At 43.5% G+C, this 16084-nt stretch overlaps 1 protein-coding gene across 6 annotated transcripts in view; it reads left to right on the top strand.

Annotated features, from left to right (window-relative positions):
- LOC143024076 (inverted formin-2-like) overlaps positions 1-16084 on the top strand; it is a 69732-nt gene that overhangs the window by 12042 nt on the left and 41606 nt on the right. For all 6 annotated transcript variants that reach the window (XM_076182815.1, XM_076182810.1, XM_076182811.1 and 3 more), the window contains exon 4: positions 5947-6160. In XM_076182815.1, coding sequence (XP_076038930.1) covers positions 5947-6160 — 214 coding nt within the window. The remainder of the gene's footprint in view (positions 1-5946; positions 6161-16084) is intronic.

The following is a 16084-nucleotide window of genomic DNA, read 5'->3' as shown; positions in this document are numbered from 1 at the left end:
ATGGTCGCAATTGCCAGCTTGACTGAAGGAACCTTTTCGATTTAGAGAGAGAGAGAGCACAGACTTGTACCCATCCACAGTCCTACAAATTGTTTGTCTTCTGAACCTGAACTAAGGTCCTCTCTTCTTCTTATTATTATTATTATTTTCCCACTTCTTTTTCCTCTCCTTTTTCCTCTTCTTTCTTTTTCTTCTTTTTCTTCTTCGTCTTCTTATTCTTCATCTTCTTCGTTTTCCTCTTCTTTTTCTTCTTCGTCTTCTTGTTCTTCTTCGTTTTCTTCTTCTTGATCTTGTTGTTCTTCTCCTTCGTCTTCTTCGTTTTCTTCTTCTTCTTGATCTTGTTGTTGTTCTTCTCCTTCGTCTTCTTCGTTTTCCTCTTCGTCTTTTTGTTCTTCTTCATCTTCTTTTTCCTCTTCGTCTTCTTGTTCTTCATCTTCTATTTCCTCTTCTTCGTCTTCTTCTTCCTCTTGATTTACTTCTCCTTTTTCGTCTTCTTCTTTTTCTTCTTCGGCTTCTTGTTCTTTATCTTCTTTTTCCTCTTCTTCTTCTTCTTCTTCCTCTTGATTTACTACTCCTTTTTCGTCTTTTTCTTTTTCCTCTTCTCCGCCATTTTCCTTAGATTCATTTCCGTGTTCCAGACGTGTCGCCGAATAAAAAAAATCCGCCATACGGATTTTCGTATATCGTACATCGTGCTCAGACAATCCATGTTGACCCTCTCCTACGTCATGTTTTCGAAAATTATGTAGATTCGTTTCCTTTCACCATAATCAATCTACTCGCTCTTCACTTTTTTATCTCACTTTTTTTTAATTTCACAATTTTCCCCACAAACATTTTGCTAATCGCCTTTACTGTGCTCGTGCTCGAATTTAGGAATAAATAAGTTTACAAGTCAATACATAGGGAGATAGATAGATAGATAAACGAAGTAAATTACCTGTTTGTGATGAGTATTTGGAGCCAGGAGTCGACGTCAACCTGACTTTCCTCGTTTTCTTGGTTATAGATCCTCTCTCTTCTCTCTCTCTCTTTTCTCTCTCTCTCTTCTCTCTATCCCCTCCTCCTTCTCAATCTGTCTCTCTCTCCCCCTCCCTCCCTCTCTCTCTCCTTCCATCCCTCTCTCCCTCCATCCTTCTCTCTCTCTCCCCTCCCTCTCTCTCTCCCCCTCCCTCCCCTCTCTCTCCCCCTCCCTCTCTCTCTCTCTCCCCCTCCTTCTCTCTCTCTCCCCCTCCTTCTCTCTCTCTCCCTCTCTCTCTCTCTCTCCCTCCCTCTCTCTCTCTCCCTCCTTCTCTCTCCCTCCCTCTCTCTCTCCTCCTCTCTCTCTCCCTCTCTCTCTCCTCCTCTCTCTCTCTCCCTCCCTCTCTCTCTCTCTCTCTCCCTCTCTCTCTCTCCCTCTCCCTCTCCCTCCCTCTCCCCACCTCCCTCTCTCCCCCTCCATCTCCCCACCTCCCTCTCTCCTCCCCTCTCTCTCATAGCCCCCCATGTGTTCCCTTACCCGGAATGCCTTTCCGGAACATCCGGCAGGGTCGGCCTCCAGTTTGGCACTCCATCCGGACCTTCGACTCTCACTCTCGAGGAATTTCCGGTGAGGAGGGGGAGGGAGGGAAGGAAGGAAGTTAAGAGGCCTCGACGTCATCATTCGCCGCCATTTTCTGGCTCCTCTCCGTCATCCAAGTCACGTGACTGGAAACAGTCGTGACTCCTTTCTGTACTCCTTGCCATTCCTGGCCGTTGTAGGTTAGCTTTGATTTTGAGATCATTTCTGTTGGTAAGGATTTACTGAGTGTATATATATATATATATATATATATATATATATATATATATATATATATATGTAATATTATATATATATATATATATACACATATATACATGTATATATATACATATATATATACATATATATACATGTATGTATATATATACATATATATATACATATATAAATATGTGTATATATATACATATATATATACATATATATATATACAGATATATATTATATATATACATATATATATACATATATATACATGTATATATATAATATATATCTGTATATATATATATGTATATATATATGTATATATATAAATATATATACATGTATATATATATACATACATATAGATATGATATATATATATACATACATATATATATATATATATATATACATATGTATATATATATATATATATATATATATATATATATACATATATAGATGCAAAGTAGACCACTTGGAAAAAGAAACTAACGAAGCAGAGCGCTTTCGTATATTACATCTTCAGTGCAACAAGTGCACTGAAGATGTAATATACGAAAGCGCTCTGCTTCGTTAGTTTCTTTTTCCAAGTGGTCTACTTTGCATAAGTGAACACACGTACCCGTGTTCTTATTAGCATATATATAGATATACATACATATATATATATATTTATATATATTTAATATATATATATATATATATACATATATATGTATATATATATATATATATATATATATATATATATGTATATATATATAATATATATATATATATATATATATATATATATACATACACACACACACAATCTCCGCACGGGTTTGTGTATTCAACGATGCAAAATTGAGATAATCTAATTAGGAATATATATTTCCTAATTATATATTTGATTTCAATGTATCAAAAGGGCAAGTAATTTGCCCATGATGGCAAATATGAACCAGACACTCATGACCCATTTCTTCCAAAGGTAAATGAACATGAATTTAACGGTGGTATTCTTAAAAAAAGAAGAATTCTTTCCCTTCCAAGGATTTTAATAAGATTTATATAAGGAAAGAATATTTTTTAAGAATACCACCGTAAGATTCTTACGGTGGTATTCTTAAAAAGACATTTCCCTTCCAAAGATTTATATAAGGATTTTTTTTTTTTTTTTTTTTTTTTTAATATATATATATATATATAAAGAATACCACCGTAAATTACTTCAGATAACAAAGACCCTGTTCGATTTTAGTGTCTTCCACAGTCGACAGGTCTTTGGCTTAACGTTACAAACTTCCCCCTATCGGGAGACAATGACGTTGCCCTTCACAGCGGACTTAGTAGCGTGGAATTTAATGAACCATGTCCTTGGTCCAACTTCGCTGGTGGCAGGGTTCGAACCACCACCCCCTCGACCTTCGCCCTAACCCACTCAGCTAGCGAGCTTCCTTGTCGACAGGTGTCTTGATTTAAAAATGATCGTAATCTCCTTTCGTTGTCTCTGGCGTCTTCAGTCGGCGCGTGATTTTATTCAGCTGAGGGAACACCACCTCCCTACCCTCACCCTCCACCGCCTCGGAAGGGTGAGACAAAGCCCCAAGGTCACGGGTCAATGACGTCATACTTTTTTTTTTCTCCCAGTCAGCAACAAATGACGTTATTCCTTCTGGGTAGAGGAGAGGTGGGGGTGGGCAGTTTTTTTTTGTTTTTGTTTTTTTGTGAGTGTGTGTGTGTGTGTGTGTGTGTGTGTAAATTGGGAGCAGTTCCCCGACGAAGGTGGGCACCCACCCCATCCCCCTTGAGGCTCGGCGCGGCAGACGATTTTATTCGACTGAAAAGAGTGCCACTGAGATGAAAGGCTGTTTACAGTCTGATGAAGTGTTCAGTTCAGCATGACTCACTCCCAGACTTCAGCGAAGGAAAAGCTGATCCATCAGCTTCAGAGAGACCTATTGACAACGTCTGACATATGTGTGTGTGTGTGGTAGTACACGCTCTCACCCCCTCCTCCTCCTCCTCCTCCTCCTCCTCCTCCCTCTCCTCCTCCCTCTCCTCCTCCTCCCTCTCCTCCTCCTCCCTCTCCTCCTCCCCCCTCCTCCTCTTCCTCCTCCCCCCTCCTCCTCTTTCCTCTCCTCATCCTCCCTCTCCTCTTCCTCTTCCTCCCTCTCCTCTTCCTCCTCCTCCTCTTCCTCCTCCTCTTCCCTCTCCTCATCCTCCTCCCCTCTCTTCCTCCTCCCCCTCTCTTCCTCCTCCCCCTCTCCTCCTCCTCCCCCTCTCCTCCTCCCCCTCTCCTCCTCCTCCCTCTCCTCCTTCTTCTCCTCCTCCTCCTCCTCCTATGGGAATACCCGAGAACAGTTGCCGGTTTCTGTCGAGGGCGCGGGTGACTGATGAGAGAAACTAGAAGGAAGAGTTGCTCGTTTGTTTGGTTCCTGATTGGATATGCAAGCTGCTGTAATGCCTGCCATTTATTTTATTTATTTTTTGTTATTATTTGTCTGTTTATTATCATTTACTTGATTGTCATTTATTATTATTTACTATTTATCTGTGTGTTCAATATTTAACAACCCATTTATTTATTTTATTGATTATTTATTATAATTTTCATTTATTTATTTATCATTATTTTTTTTTTCGCATCCGGTCTAGTTATGGACCAAAAGGTCACATGTCGGCATGCTCCTCCTGTGTAATCCTTTGTAATTCTTTACTCAACAGTGATTGTATTTGGAAGTACAAACTACTGGTACATGGTTGTATGTGTATATATATATATATATATATATATATATATATATATATATATACAAACACACACACATCTATTCATATCACAGTTACTGTATATCGCTGTGAAAATGTATTCATCCACTCCCTGTACCTTCTCTTACTCATCTTCTCTTCCTCCTGCTTTTCATCATCTTCCTCATCCACTTACTTCCTCCTCCTCCTCCCCCTCCTCCTCCTCCTCCTCCTCTTTATCTTCCTCCTCCTCTAACCCCCCACCCCCCTCTCAATCCTGTTCTCGAGTCTGTGCTTGTCCGGCACACCTCGGTGCCCTCGGCCGACCGACCAACGAGACGGTTTCTCTCTCGCTCCTGGTTTCTCTCCTCTCTCCCTCCATGTTGCCCTTGTACAGTGATTGTGCCCTTGTATACATATATATCACAACAAAGTGATGTCACAGCACATTGGTAAAATGGTACTAATGACCCACTTTCGGAGAAGAATAGGCGAAAGTAAAAAGATGCGTATATTTAGATCACTATCTGTGATCCTCCTCAGCATATGACAGTATATACATATATATATATATATATATATATATATATATATATATATATATATATATATATATACATATATAAGATGGGTGTAATTAAGTTACTTCTCGAGGATACCCGAGCATGATCCAGGACTGACCAGAATGATAAAATATATCTTTCGTATCTTTCGTTTTTGTTGTTGGACGATTGTAATTTTTTTCACAAGAAGAAATAACTTTAAGGGAATGAACATTCTGGAAGTACATTAAGTACACAACAAATGAAAAATTTAATCAATGTAGTTATGATATATCAAGGCTCAGGACGGGAGGGCTTTTGTAATAATAGTAATATTAGTAGTAGTATTTTTTGGTTATTGATGTTACTATTATTATTATTAGTGTTATTATTATTGTGGTTTCCTGGATTGCATCTGACCCAGGACAGTGGGCGAGATGCAGGGATGACCCGTCATCCAGGAGGAGCCAAGACAAGAGGGAGGGAGGGAAGGGTGGTGAATGGGAGTGGAAGATGTGGGGATGGAATGGGTGGGAGTCGATTTATGCCTTTGACTTTGGCTACCTACCTTGTAGGGGGGGAAAAGCCCTTGGTATATGTATGTATATATTATTGTTATTGGATAGGAGGTAAAGGGAACACGGGCTGAGGGAAATACTTTAATTCCTGACTAGTTACGCCTGAGTGGCTTCTTCAGAAGAAGCCACTCAGGCCGAAACTAGTCAGGAATAAAAATATTTCCCTCAGCCCGTGTTCCCTTTACCTCCTATCTACATTCGTCACAATGTATACACATTAATGTTATTATTAATATTATTTTTTCTGATAATCATACATCACAAGTATTTCAGCAATGTTGCATCATCGTTTCTCCTACCACTCTCCCTCCCGCAGGCCCCGAAAGAATGGCTGGAAGAATTCCTGGACCTGGATGGTCTCGGGGTGTTGTTCGAATCCCTGGAGCGACTGAGCGACCGGGGCTTCAGCTCCATTGCCGACGCTTTGCTCCAGCTGGAGTGCGTCCGCTGCGTCAAGGCGGTCATGAACTCGACCACGGGGCTCGAGTACTTGGTCAGGGAGCACAGTTACACGCGCAAGCTCGCCAAAGGTCAGTGGCAAGGGAGGTCATCTCCCTCTTTAACGCTACTTTTTTTTCTCTCTTTTCTTCTTCTTCTTCTTCTTCTTCTTCTTCTTCTTCTCTTTCTTCTTCATATTCTCTTTCTTATTATTCTCATTCTTCTTATTATTCTCTTTCTTCTTATTATTCTCTTTCTTCTTATTCTCTTTCTTCTTATTATTCTCTTCCTTCTTATTATTCTCTTTCTTCTTATTCTTTCTTATTATTCTCTTTCTTCTTATTATTCTCTTCTTATTCTCTTTCTTCTTATTATTCTCTTCTTATTCTCTTTCTTCTTATTATTCTCTTTCTTCTTATTATTCTCTTTCTTCTTATTCTCTTCTTTCTTCTTATTCTCCTCTTTCTTCTTCTTATTCTCTTTCTTCTTATTCTCTTTCTTCTTATTATTCTCTTTCTTCTTATTATTCTCTTTCTTCTTCCTCTTCTTCTTTGGTGTTGTTGTTGTTGTTGTTGTCGTTCCCTAGGGTGTCTGTCCGAGCAGCCCCGTCTCCCCAAGGAATGCCACATCCGAAACTGGGTTTTCCAACAAATCCTTTATAGAGTGTATGTTGTGTTGTTTGCGTGCATGATTGTGTATAATGCAGTCTTCCATTATGTGTTGTATGGTATGGGGTGAAGTATTACATCCTGGGCAGCTGTTCACAATGCGGTCATCCAGCCTCTTCTGGTAGCTGGCACCGATCCCCAAGAGGAGCTACGTCTGCCTTGGGGAGTACCACAGTCTTTGGTGGTGTTGTTGGTAGTGGTCTGCCTGTCTACAATTTTTTTTTTTTTTTTCTCACATTGAAGTAGTCTGTTGTTATTAGTGATAGCTGATTTTTTGTTGTTTTGGTGTTGCGAATGTTTATTGTTGTTTTTTTTGGTCACTGTTATTATTATTATTATTATTATTATTATTATTATTATTACCAATGTCAGTACTATGATAGCCTCTTTTAGCTGAATAAAATCGCCTGGCGGCAGCCTAAATATATGCAGTTAAAGGTTTAATCTTTCTCTTGGCACTCGCCTAAACAAAATTTATAGTTATTTTATCATTTCGTCTGCAACAACGAGCTCTTCTATCTTTGAATACAACATCGCACCGAAGAGGTGGAGTTATAGAGCTTTTGGTAAAGAAGAGCGACTCAAGGGGGGACAGTAACGGAAGGAGAACAGAAGTTTTCAAAATGGTCAGCATTATTTTTCGAATTTGAAAATAAAGTTTCCAACCTCAACATTAAGTTCTGTGACCCTGGTCCGTAAAGGTGTCATAAGAACATAAGAGTGAATGAGACTGCAAGAGACCCTAAGGCCTACACCAGGCAGTTCCATGTCCATGACCACCTGTCATCCCCATCCATAAAGTTGTCTAACCCTTTCTTAAAACAACCGATAGTTTCAGCGCTCACTACTACAGGGTTACTAAAACCCCCTTCACACACACACACACACACACACACACACACACACACACACACACACACACACGCATACACGCATACGCCCTCTTCTATCACAAGTAGTTGACCGACACTTCTATCCTAACCAGATCTCTTAAGTGCTCCGTCTTTGACTTGTAGGCAGAACAATAAACTTTAGGTTCCGACTGTACTTGCGCGACGTGTTCCTTTGTGTGTGTGTGTTGGATCACGTGTTGGACTCCTGATTGACAACTTTTACCCACCTGGCTAAGATCTTAGAGTTTATACATGGCCAGATCTATGGGTAATGCAGTGACATTACATGTAGGCACACATACACATACATACATACACACACACACACACACACGTACGCGCGCACACAACTCTTTGCCCACCAGATTTGGAGTGCCGGCCCACAGTGCAGCGATGTTGAAAATTTCTTCAGCCCTGGGCGAGGCTCGAACTCGGATCGCTGAATTAGCAGTCGAACACAGTACCACCACGCCATCTGCGGGTGTGACCGTGTGTGTGTGTATGTGTGTTTGCCCGTCCCTACCTCCCACACATGCATATCATTGTATCCAAGGACCAAGCCTGCCTAACCAGTGACTCTCTCTCTCTCTCTCTCTCTCTCTCTCTCTCTCTCTCTCTCTCTCCCTCCCTCACCTCTCTCCCTCCCTCACCTCTCTCTCCCTCCCTCACCTCTCTCCCTCCCTCACCTCTCTCTCCCTCCCTCACCTCTCTCTTCCTCCCTCACCTCTCTCTCCCTCCCTCACCTCTCTCTCCCTCCCTCACCTCTCTCTCCCTCCCTCACCTCTCTCTCCCTCTCCTCTCTCTCTCTCCTACGGCCCCAGCCATGAACCTAAGGTCAGGGGGGCGCGACCCCTGCGGTCTTCGTAGCTCCTTCCAATTAAGTTCGTCTCCATGGCAACGCCTCCCACGGTCGGTAGTAAGGATTTAACCAAACCGAGCGAGTGATGAAGTTAAGTTTGATTTGTAGGTTAAGTTAACATGGAATCGTGCAGCAGTTTAAAAAATGTACTGTAAGACGAAGGCTAGAAGAGTTGGTGAATTGCCAACAGACAAGAGGAGTGATATAGTTCAAGGATTTTGTACTATTTATGTTGATTTATCTATTTATTTAATGTTTCCAACTTTATCATGGGTCATGCCTCGTCATGTAACATTAAATTTTTTCCTATTTTGAAGGAAATGACTTAACATTGGGAACTATTTCGCCCTTAAATACGCAAAAGTAAGTTTCTTTCATCACATCTCGAACGTGACGTCATGTCGCTTTCCACCACGCATCGTTTTGTTGCCGTCATCCAGACGACATCCCTGTTATGATTTTCTTCGTTATATCTAAGAAGGTTAGGTTAGGTTAGTGCAGTCCATAGGGATCCTAGACAGGGGAAGGGACCTTTTGAGAAAGAATTGTGTTCTTGGTAGAGGTGTTGGGTCACCGCCCACACCACCCGCTCACCGAGCCCCTCCTCTGGCTGCCTCGACCCGACCCACGCGCTCCTCTCTCACCCACTTTCCGTCTTTTACAGACTCTTCAAGTCTTTTGTAGTTCGTCCTCGTTCCTCCTCCTCCCCGTCCTCCACCTCCTTCTCCATTTCCTTCTCCTCCATCTCATCCTCCTCCTCCCCGTCCTCCACCTCCTTCTCCATTTCCTTCCCCAGCTCATTCTCCTCCTCCCCGTCCTCCACTTCCTACTCCATCTCCTTCTCCTCCCCGTCCTCCACTTCCTACTCCATCTCCTTCTCCTCCTCCTCCCGTCCCCCTCCCCTCCCCCTCCTCCCCGTCCTCCATCTCCTTCTTCTCCTCCACCTTCTTCTCCTCCTCCCTGTCCTCCACCTCCTTCTCCTCCTCCCTGTCCTCCACCTCCTACTCCATCTCCTCCTCCTCCTCCGCCTCCTCCCCCTCCCACTCCTCCGCCTCCTCCTCCCCCCTCCTCCGCCTCCTCCTCCCCCCCTCCTCCGCCTCCTCCTCCCCTCCTCCCCCTCCCCCTCCTCCGCCTCCTCCTCCCCCTCCCCTCCTCCCCATCCTCCGCCTCCTCCTCCCCCTCCCCCTCCTCCCTCCCCCTCCTCCGCCTCCTCCTCCCCCTCCCCTCCTCCCCATCCTCCATCTCCCTCTCCTCAACCTACTCCTCCCCGTCCTCCACCTCCTTCTCCCCGTCATCCTTATCTTCCATCTCCTCCTCCTCCTATTCCTCCTCCCCACATTCCTCCTCCTATTCCTCCTCCCCACATTCCTCCTCCTATTCCTCCTCCCCACATTCCTCCTCCTATTCCTCCTCCCCACATTCCTCCTCCTCCTACTATTTTTCCTCCCCATATTTCTCCTCCTCATCCTCACACTTCTCTTATTCCTCTTCCTTCCACATCTCTTCTTCTTCTTCGTCTTCCTCACACTTTTCTTCCTCTTCCTCTTCCATCTCTGTTTCTTGTCTCGCCCTTAGTCTCCTCTTCTTCGATTTTCTTATTCTCCTCGTCTACTTGTCTTCCTCCTCCTCCTCCTCCTACCCCCTTCCTCTACACCCTTCTTTCATCTTCTCGTTGAACCGATCTCTTCTTCGTGCAGGTACACAATTTCCCTCTGACTTATGCTCTTCTGTTTGAATCTGCTGTACCTTTCCCTACATCCACTGTTGCCAACAAAAGATCAAACCTTTTTACCCGATGCAGTGAAAGCCCAGAACATTTTACGAAGGATTACTAAAGAGAAACGTCCTGGCAGGAGACCTTTTGGTCCATAACCAGGTCGGATGCGAAAAAATATATACAATAAAGATAAATCAATAAAAATGATAATAATGTAAATAATAAATTAAATAAATAAATAGGCAAAGTTGAATAATAAACATTAAAAAGAAAACACAGATCAGGGCACAGTGCTCGTGGAGGACCACTTCGGAAAGAGGTGAATTGTTGGGACAATTGGTCAGTTCCTTTCGTACGATGGTCGTGGTCTAGCGGGTAGGGGTCACGTGAAGAATCGTCACCCCAGAACGCCGAATGTCAACACTGGAATAAAGATTAGGTTAGGTTAGGTTGAATGAAGGTTATGATTATTGTCATCAACTCTACACAATCGAAGAATCGTAAACCCAGGTTGGCCCACATGAAGAATTGTCACCCTAGGATAGCCCACGGGAAGAATTGTCACCCTAAGATAGTCCACATGAGGAATTGTCACCCTAAGATAGCCCACATGAAGAATTGTCACCCTAAGAGGATAGCCGACATGAAGAATTGTCACCCTAGGATAGCCCACAAGAAGAAATGTCACCCTAGGATAGCCCATATGAAGAATTGTCACCCTAGGATAGCCTGTAGAAAGAATTGTCACCCTAGGATAGCCTGTAGAAAGAATTGTCACCCTAGGATAGCACATAGGAAGAATTGTCACCCTAGGATAGCACATAGGAAGAATTGTCACCCTAGGATAGCCCATAGGGAGAATTGTCACCGTAGGATGGCCGCATGAAGGATTATCACCCTGTCCACGTTTCGGGTGACGATTCTTTATGAGATCCACGGGTAGCGTCCTTGCCTAGTGGAAATGATGAGCACAGCCAAGGGTTCGAGTCCCAGTGGGTGGCGGAGCTTCTAAATCCACTTCGGAAGGAGGAGCAAGAAGAATCTTCTTACTCAAAGTCGTCTTCGCCTCTCTCTCTGCCCGCGGCTCTCCCTCCACACGTCCTCAGGCTCCCAACATCCGCTCCTCAAGGTATTAGGCACATGGATACCCTGAGGCCCTGTACTACACATTCCTCCCCCCTCCCCCTCCACTATTCCTCCACCCTTTCCCCGTTCCTCCACCCTCCCCCAGTTCCTCCACCCTCTCCCCGTTCCTCCACCCTCCCCCAGTTCCTCCACCCTCTCCCCGTTCCTCCACCCTCTCCCCGTTCCCCCACCCTCTCCCCGTTCCCCCACCCTCTCCCCGTTCCCCCACCCTCCCCCATTCCCCCACCCTCCCCCATTCCCCCACCCTCCCCATTCCCCCACCCTCCCCTGTTCCCCCCACCCTCCCCCCGTTCCTCCACCCTCCCCCATTCCCCCCACCCTCTCCCCGTTCCTCCACCCTCCCCCATTCCCCCCACCCTCTCCCCGTTCCTCCATCCTCCCCCATTCCTCCACCCTCTCCCCGTTCCTCCACCCTCCCCCATTCCTCCACCCTCCCTCATTCCCCCACACCTCCCCCATTCCCCCACCCTCCCCTTTCCTCCACCCTCCCCCGTTACCCCAACCTCTCCCCTTTCCTCGCCACCCCCTCTACTCCAACCGCACACTCTCTCCCTCTCCCCCACCCTCCCCATTCCTCCCCCTCTCCACCCTCCCCCATTCACTCACCCGCTCCCCTTTCTTCCCCCTCCCCCTCTCCTCCAACCTCTCCGCTTTTCTCTACTCTCCCCCGCCCCTCCCCCTTTTCTCCCACCCTCCTCTTATCTTTCCCTTGCTAGAAGCGGTGGTGAACTTGTGGGGACGAGACGCAATCGAACAGTCATCTCCTTCCTCTTCACCACACAGCCTCTCTCCTTCTCCGTTCCTTCCTCTTCGCGTCTTAAAGCTTCGCTCAAACATAATTCGACCGCTAACACTACCATCAGGACCCATTCCTATCTGTACATTATGAATATGAAAGCGAACGAAAGCAGTGGGAACGCACCTGTACGGAATGTTCACATCTGTGGTGTGACCAGTGCCGGGAATAACATTGAAGAACAAGAAAAAAAATCGATGTGGGACTAAAAATGAATAAATAATAAATGTGCTGTATCACTAAGAGGCGGAGTTGAATGAAGCAGGGCAAGAGTAGAAAGTAATACACCCAACAAGTTTCGTAGAAGCTGCGGGTCTAAAAAATGCCACACTATGGCCTACAAAGGCGCAGGATGTTGTCAAGGTGGCGTCACACTGGGCATTTCTCGGTAGCATGCTACTTGCCTATGGTACTAAGTTTGAGTTGAAACGACTTCGGTTACGGTCTTTCGTTTTTCAAATTCCAAAAATGTCAAATTACATATTAATTGTACATGTACGTTTATGTATATGTGTAAACCTATACACACATATACATTCGTATATGTATACATACAGTACATACATACAGTATACACAAACACCACATATACATGCATGCATACACACATATGAATATACAGTGTATGTATATTTGTATACATATATATTATGTATATATATATATATTATGTATATATATATATTATATATATATAAATATGTATATATATATATTATATATATATAAATATGTATATATATATATTATATATCATTATATATGTATATATATATATATAATATATATATATATATATATATATATATATATACATATATAAGTTGGATTTGATTACCAGGTGTTGAATTTCCGGATATATCTAGGACAAGAATTACTTGGCCATGCCGTGTGGCTCCCAAGCCATGGTGCCTATTAACCTCATTAGATACATATCAAATATGCATGCATATATATATATATATATATATATAAATATATATATATATATATATATATATAAATATATATATATATATATATATATATATAATGCATCATATACACATACATGTATATACAGATACAAACACAACATATACACACATGCAAACACGCACACACGCATGTGTGTCTTTTAAATTATATATCTATTTACTTGATTATTTTGAGTCTAATTTGATTCATCGGCGTCGGGCGAGTTTAGCCCCACAAACCTGTGGATTAAAAAAAATCTTGCCTTTTGACATACACGCTGGTCAGATGTGTATGTGTGATTCACCATTCAGCATGGTCTTGGATCACGTGATCGACACCTATTTCCCTCCCAGAAAAGAGCTCAGAGCTCGTTTATGACCGATCTATGGGTAATGATGTGACCCTTACACGCACGCACACACACACACACACACACACACACACACACACACACACACACACACACACACACAACTCCCCGCCCACGAGAGCTGGAGTAACGACTCGCAGCGCAGCGATACTGGAATTATTGCAGCCCTGAGCGGGATTCGAACCCGCAGTGGTAGCCGGGAACTCTACCAACCGCGCCATCGAGTGTGTATGTATGTGTGCGTGCGTGCGTCTGCATGCCTGCATGCCTGCGTGCGTGCGCATGCACACATTAGTCCTACTCAAGTGTCACATCGTCAGAAGGTGAATCTCAGTATCGGAATAGGTACTTAGTTATCACCCGGTTATCGCCTTAGTTATTTTATCTTAGTTATCTCTAGGGAAACCTTGTTACTATACATAACTAACACACCCAAGGGGGGGGATCTGTCACGTGTCATTTTTTGACGCACAATGGAGGTAGCAGACGTGTCGTTTCCCGCATTGGCGCTTGTAATGATAGCGGAGTCCATCAGGGATCTCTGTTCGCATCCGGGGTCTGGCTAGCGCGATTGGGAACATCACGAACACTATAGTCGATCTCATGTACATGTGTGCGTGCGTGTGTGTGTGGGTTTACGAGTATTTATGTATATAGGATCACCAATGTCTATTATTTATTTGATTATTTATTGTTTGTTTATTTATTATCGTTTGCTATTTACCTGTTTGTTTATCATTTAACTTTACCTATATATTTATTTTATTTGTGGTTATTTATATTATTTATTCATTCATCATTATTATATCTTTTTTCTTCCGACGTAGTTATGGACCAAAAGGTCTCCTGTCGGCATGGTCCTCCTTTGTAAAATCCTTGGTCTTGGAGATCACTTAATGAGCAGAGATTGCCTTTCCGAATGAGACCTCCTTAGCTCTTTGGTGTCTGACGGGTGTGGGTGTCTAAATCGTCACTGAAGCAGCTGATAGTTAATCTCCCTCGTCACAAACTCCAAAGGTCAAGGTTTGCTCCAAAGTTCGCGGGAAAAAAATCTTCGCGAAAACATAACACATATAAGATTCGCGAAAAAAAAATGGAGGAAGAGGAAAGGGACAAAAAGGTAGGGAGGTTCTTAGAGTGAACTCTTTGAATGAGAAGGAGAAGGAGTACGGAAAGAAGCTGAAGGAGGAGTGGGAGGGAGTAAAGGGTAGAGTAGAGCTGGGTGTGGAGGAGGAATGGGGATGGTTCAAGGAGGGAGTCATAAAGTGTGCAAGGATGGTGTGTGGAACAAGAAGGACAGGGGGAAATAGAAGAAAGGGTAGTGAATGGTGGGATGAGGAAACAAAGAAGGTTGTAGAAAAGAAGCGAGCTTTCACAGATTGGTTACAAAATAGGACGAGGGAGTCATATGAGAGGTACAAAGAAAAGAAAAGAGAAGTAAAGCAAAAGGTAAGGTTGCAAAGAGGAGAGCAGATGTGAAATGGAGTAAGAGTTTGACAGAAAATTTTGAAAGTAATAAAAAGATGTTTTGGAAAGAAATTAAGAGAGGAAGAGGAGGCGAATCAAGTAGAGAAGAAAAGGTAAAAGGTGCAGATGGAGAGATGATAATAGAAGAGAAGGCAGTAAGGGGAAGATGGGCAGAATATTTTAGGGAGTTGCTAAATGTGAAGGAGGATAGGGAAGGAAAGATTGCTACAGTGGGAAGTGCGAAGAAAGTGAGAGTGATGAATGAGGAGAATGGAGGAGAAATAAGGAAGGATGAGGTGAAGGCAGTTGTTAAGATGATGAAAGCAGGTAAGGCATCTGGTCTGGATGGATGCCATGTGGAATGTCTGAAAAAGGGAGGTACAGTGATGGTGGACTGGTTGGTGAGGTTATTTAATGTTTGTTGGAGAGAGGGTAGAGTGCTGGAGGAGTGCCTGTATAGTTCCTCTTTACAAGGGAAAAGGGGACAAGTGTGAATGTAGTAGTTTCAGAGGGATTAGCTTGTTGAGTGTAGTTGGGAAGGCTTATGGGAGGATCTTGATTGAGAGGATTAGGAGAGGAACAGAAGGAGTAATTGGTGAGGAACAGTGTGGATTTAGGACAGGTAGAGGTTGTGTAGATCAGATCTTTGTGGTAAGACAGATATGTGAGAAAGCTATAGGAGAGGGGAAGGATGTTTTTTGGGCTTTTATGGATCTGGAAAAGGCTTAAGATAGGGTAGACAGGAAGGCACTGTGGGAGGTTATGCAGATATACGGGATAGGAGGAAAGCTTCTGGGAGCTGTCAAGTGTTTTTATGAGAATAGTAGAGCTTGTGTCAGGATTAGAAATGGAGAGAGTGAGTGGTTCGAGGTAAAGGTGGGACTTCGTCAAGGATGCGTAATGTCGCCCTGGCTGTTCAACTTATACATGGATGGGGTGGTGCGAGAGGTAAATGCAAGGGTAGTGGGTCAGGGATTGGAGATGGTTAAAGAAAATGGAGAAAAGTGGGAGGTGAGCCAGCTGTTGTTTGCGGACGACACTGCACTTGTGGCAGGATCGGAGGAGGGATTGAGGAAGTTGGTGGCAGAGTTTGGGAGAGTATGTGATAGAAGAAAGCTAAAGATAAATGTGGGTAAAAGTAAG

This window comes from Oratosquilla oratoria, unplaced genomic scaffold (assembly GCF_046742065.1).
Source record: "Oratosquilla oratoria isolate Oo_2021 unplaced genomic scaffold, ASM4674206v1 SCAFFOLD88, whole genome shotgun sequence".
NCBI classification, from domain to species: Eukaryota; Metazoa; Arthropoda; class Malacostraca; order Stomatopoda; family Squillidae; genus Oratosquilla; species Oratosquilla oratoria.
The sequence above is the reverse complement of the archived record's forward strand: the minus strand, read 5'-3'. Positions and strand labels throughout refer to the sequence as shown.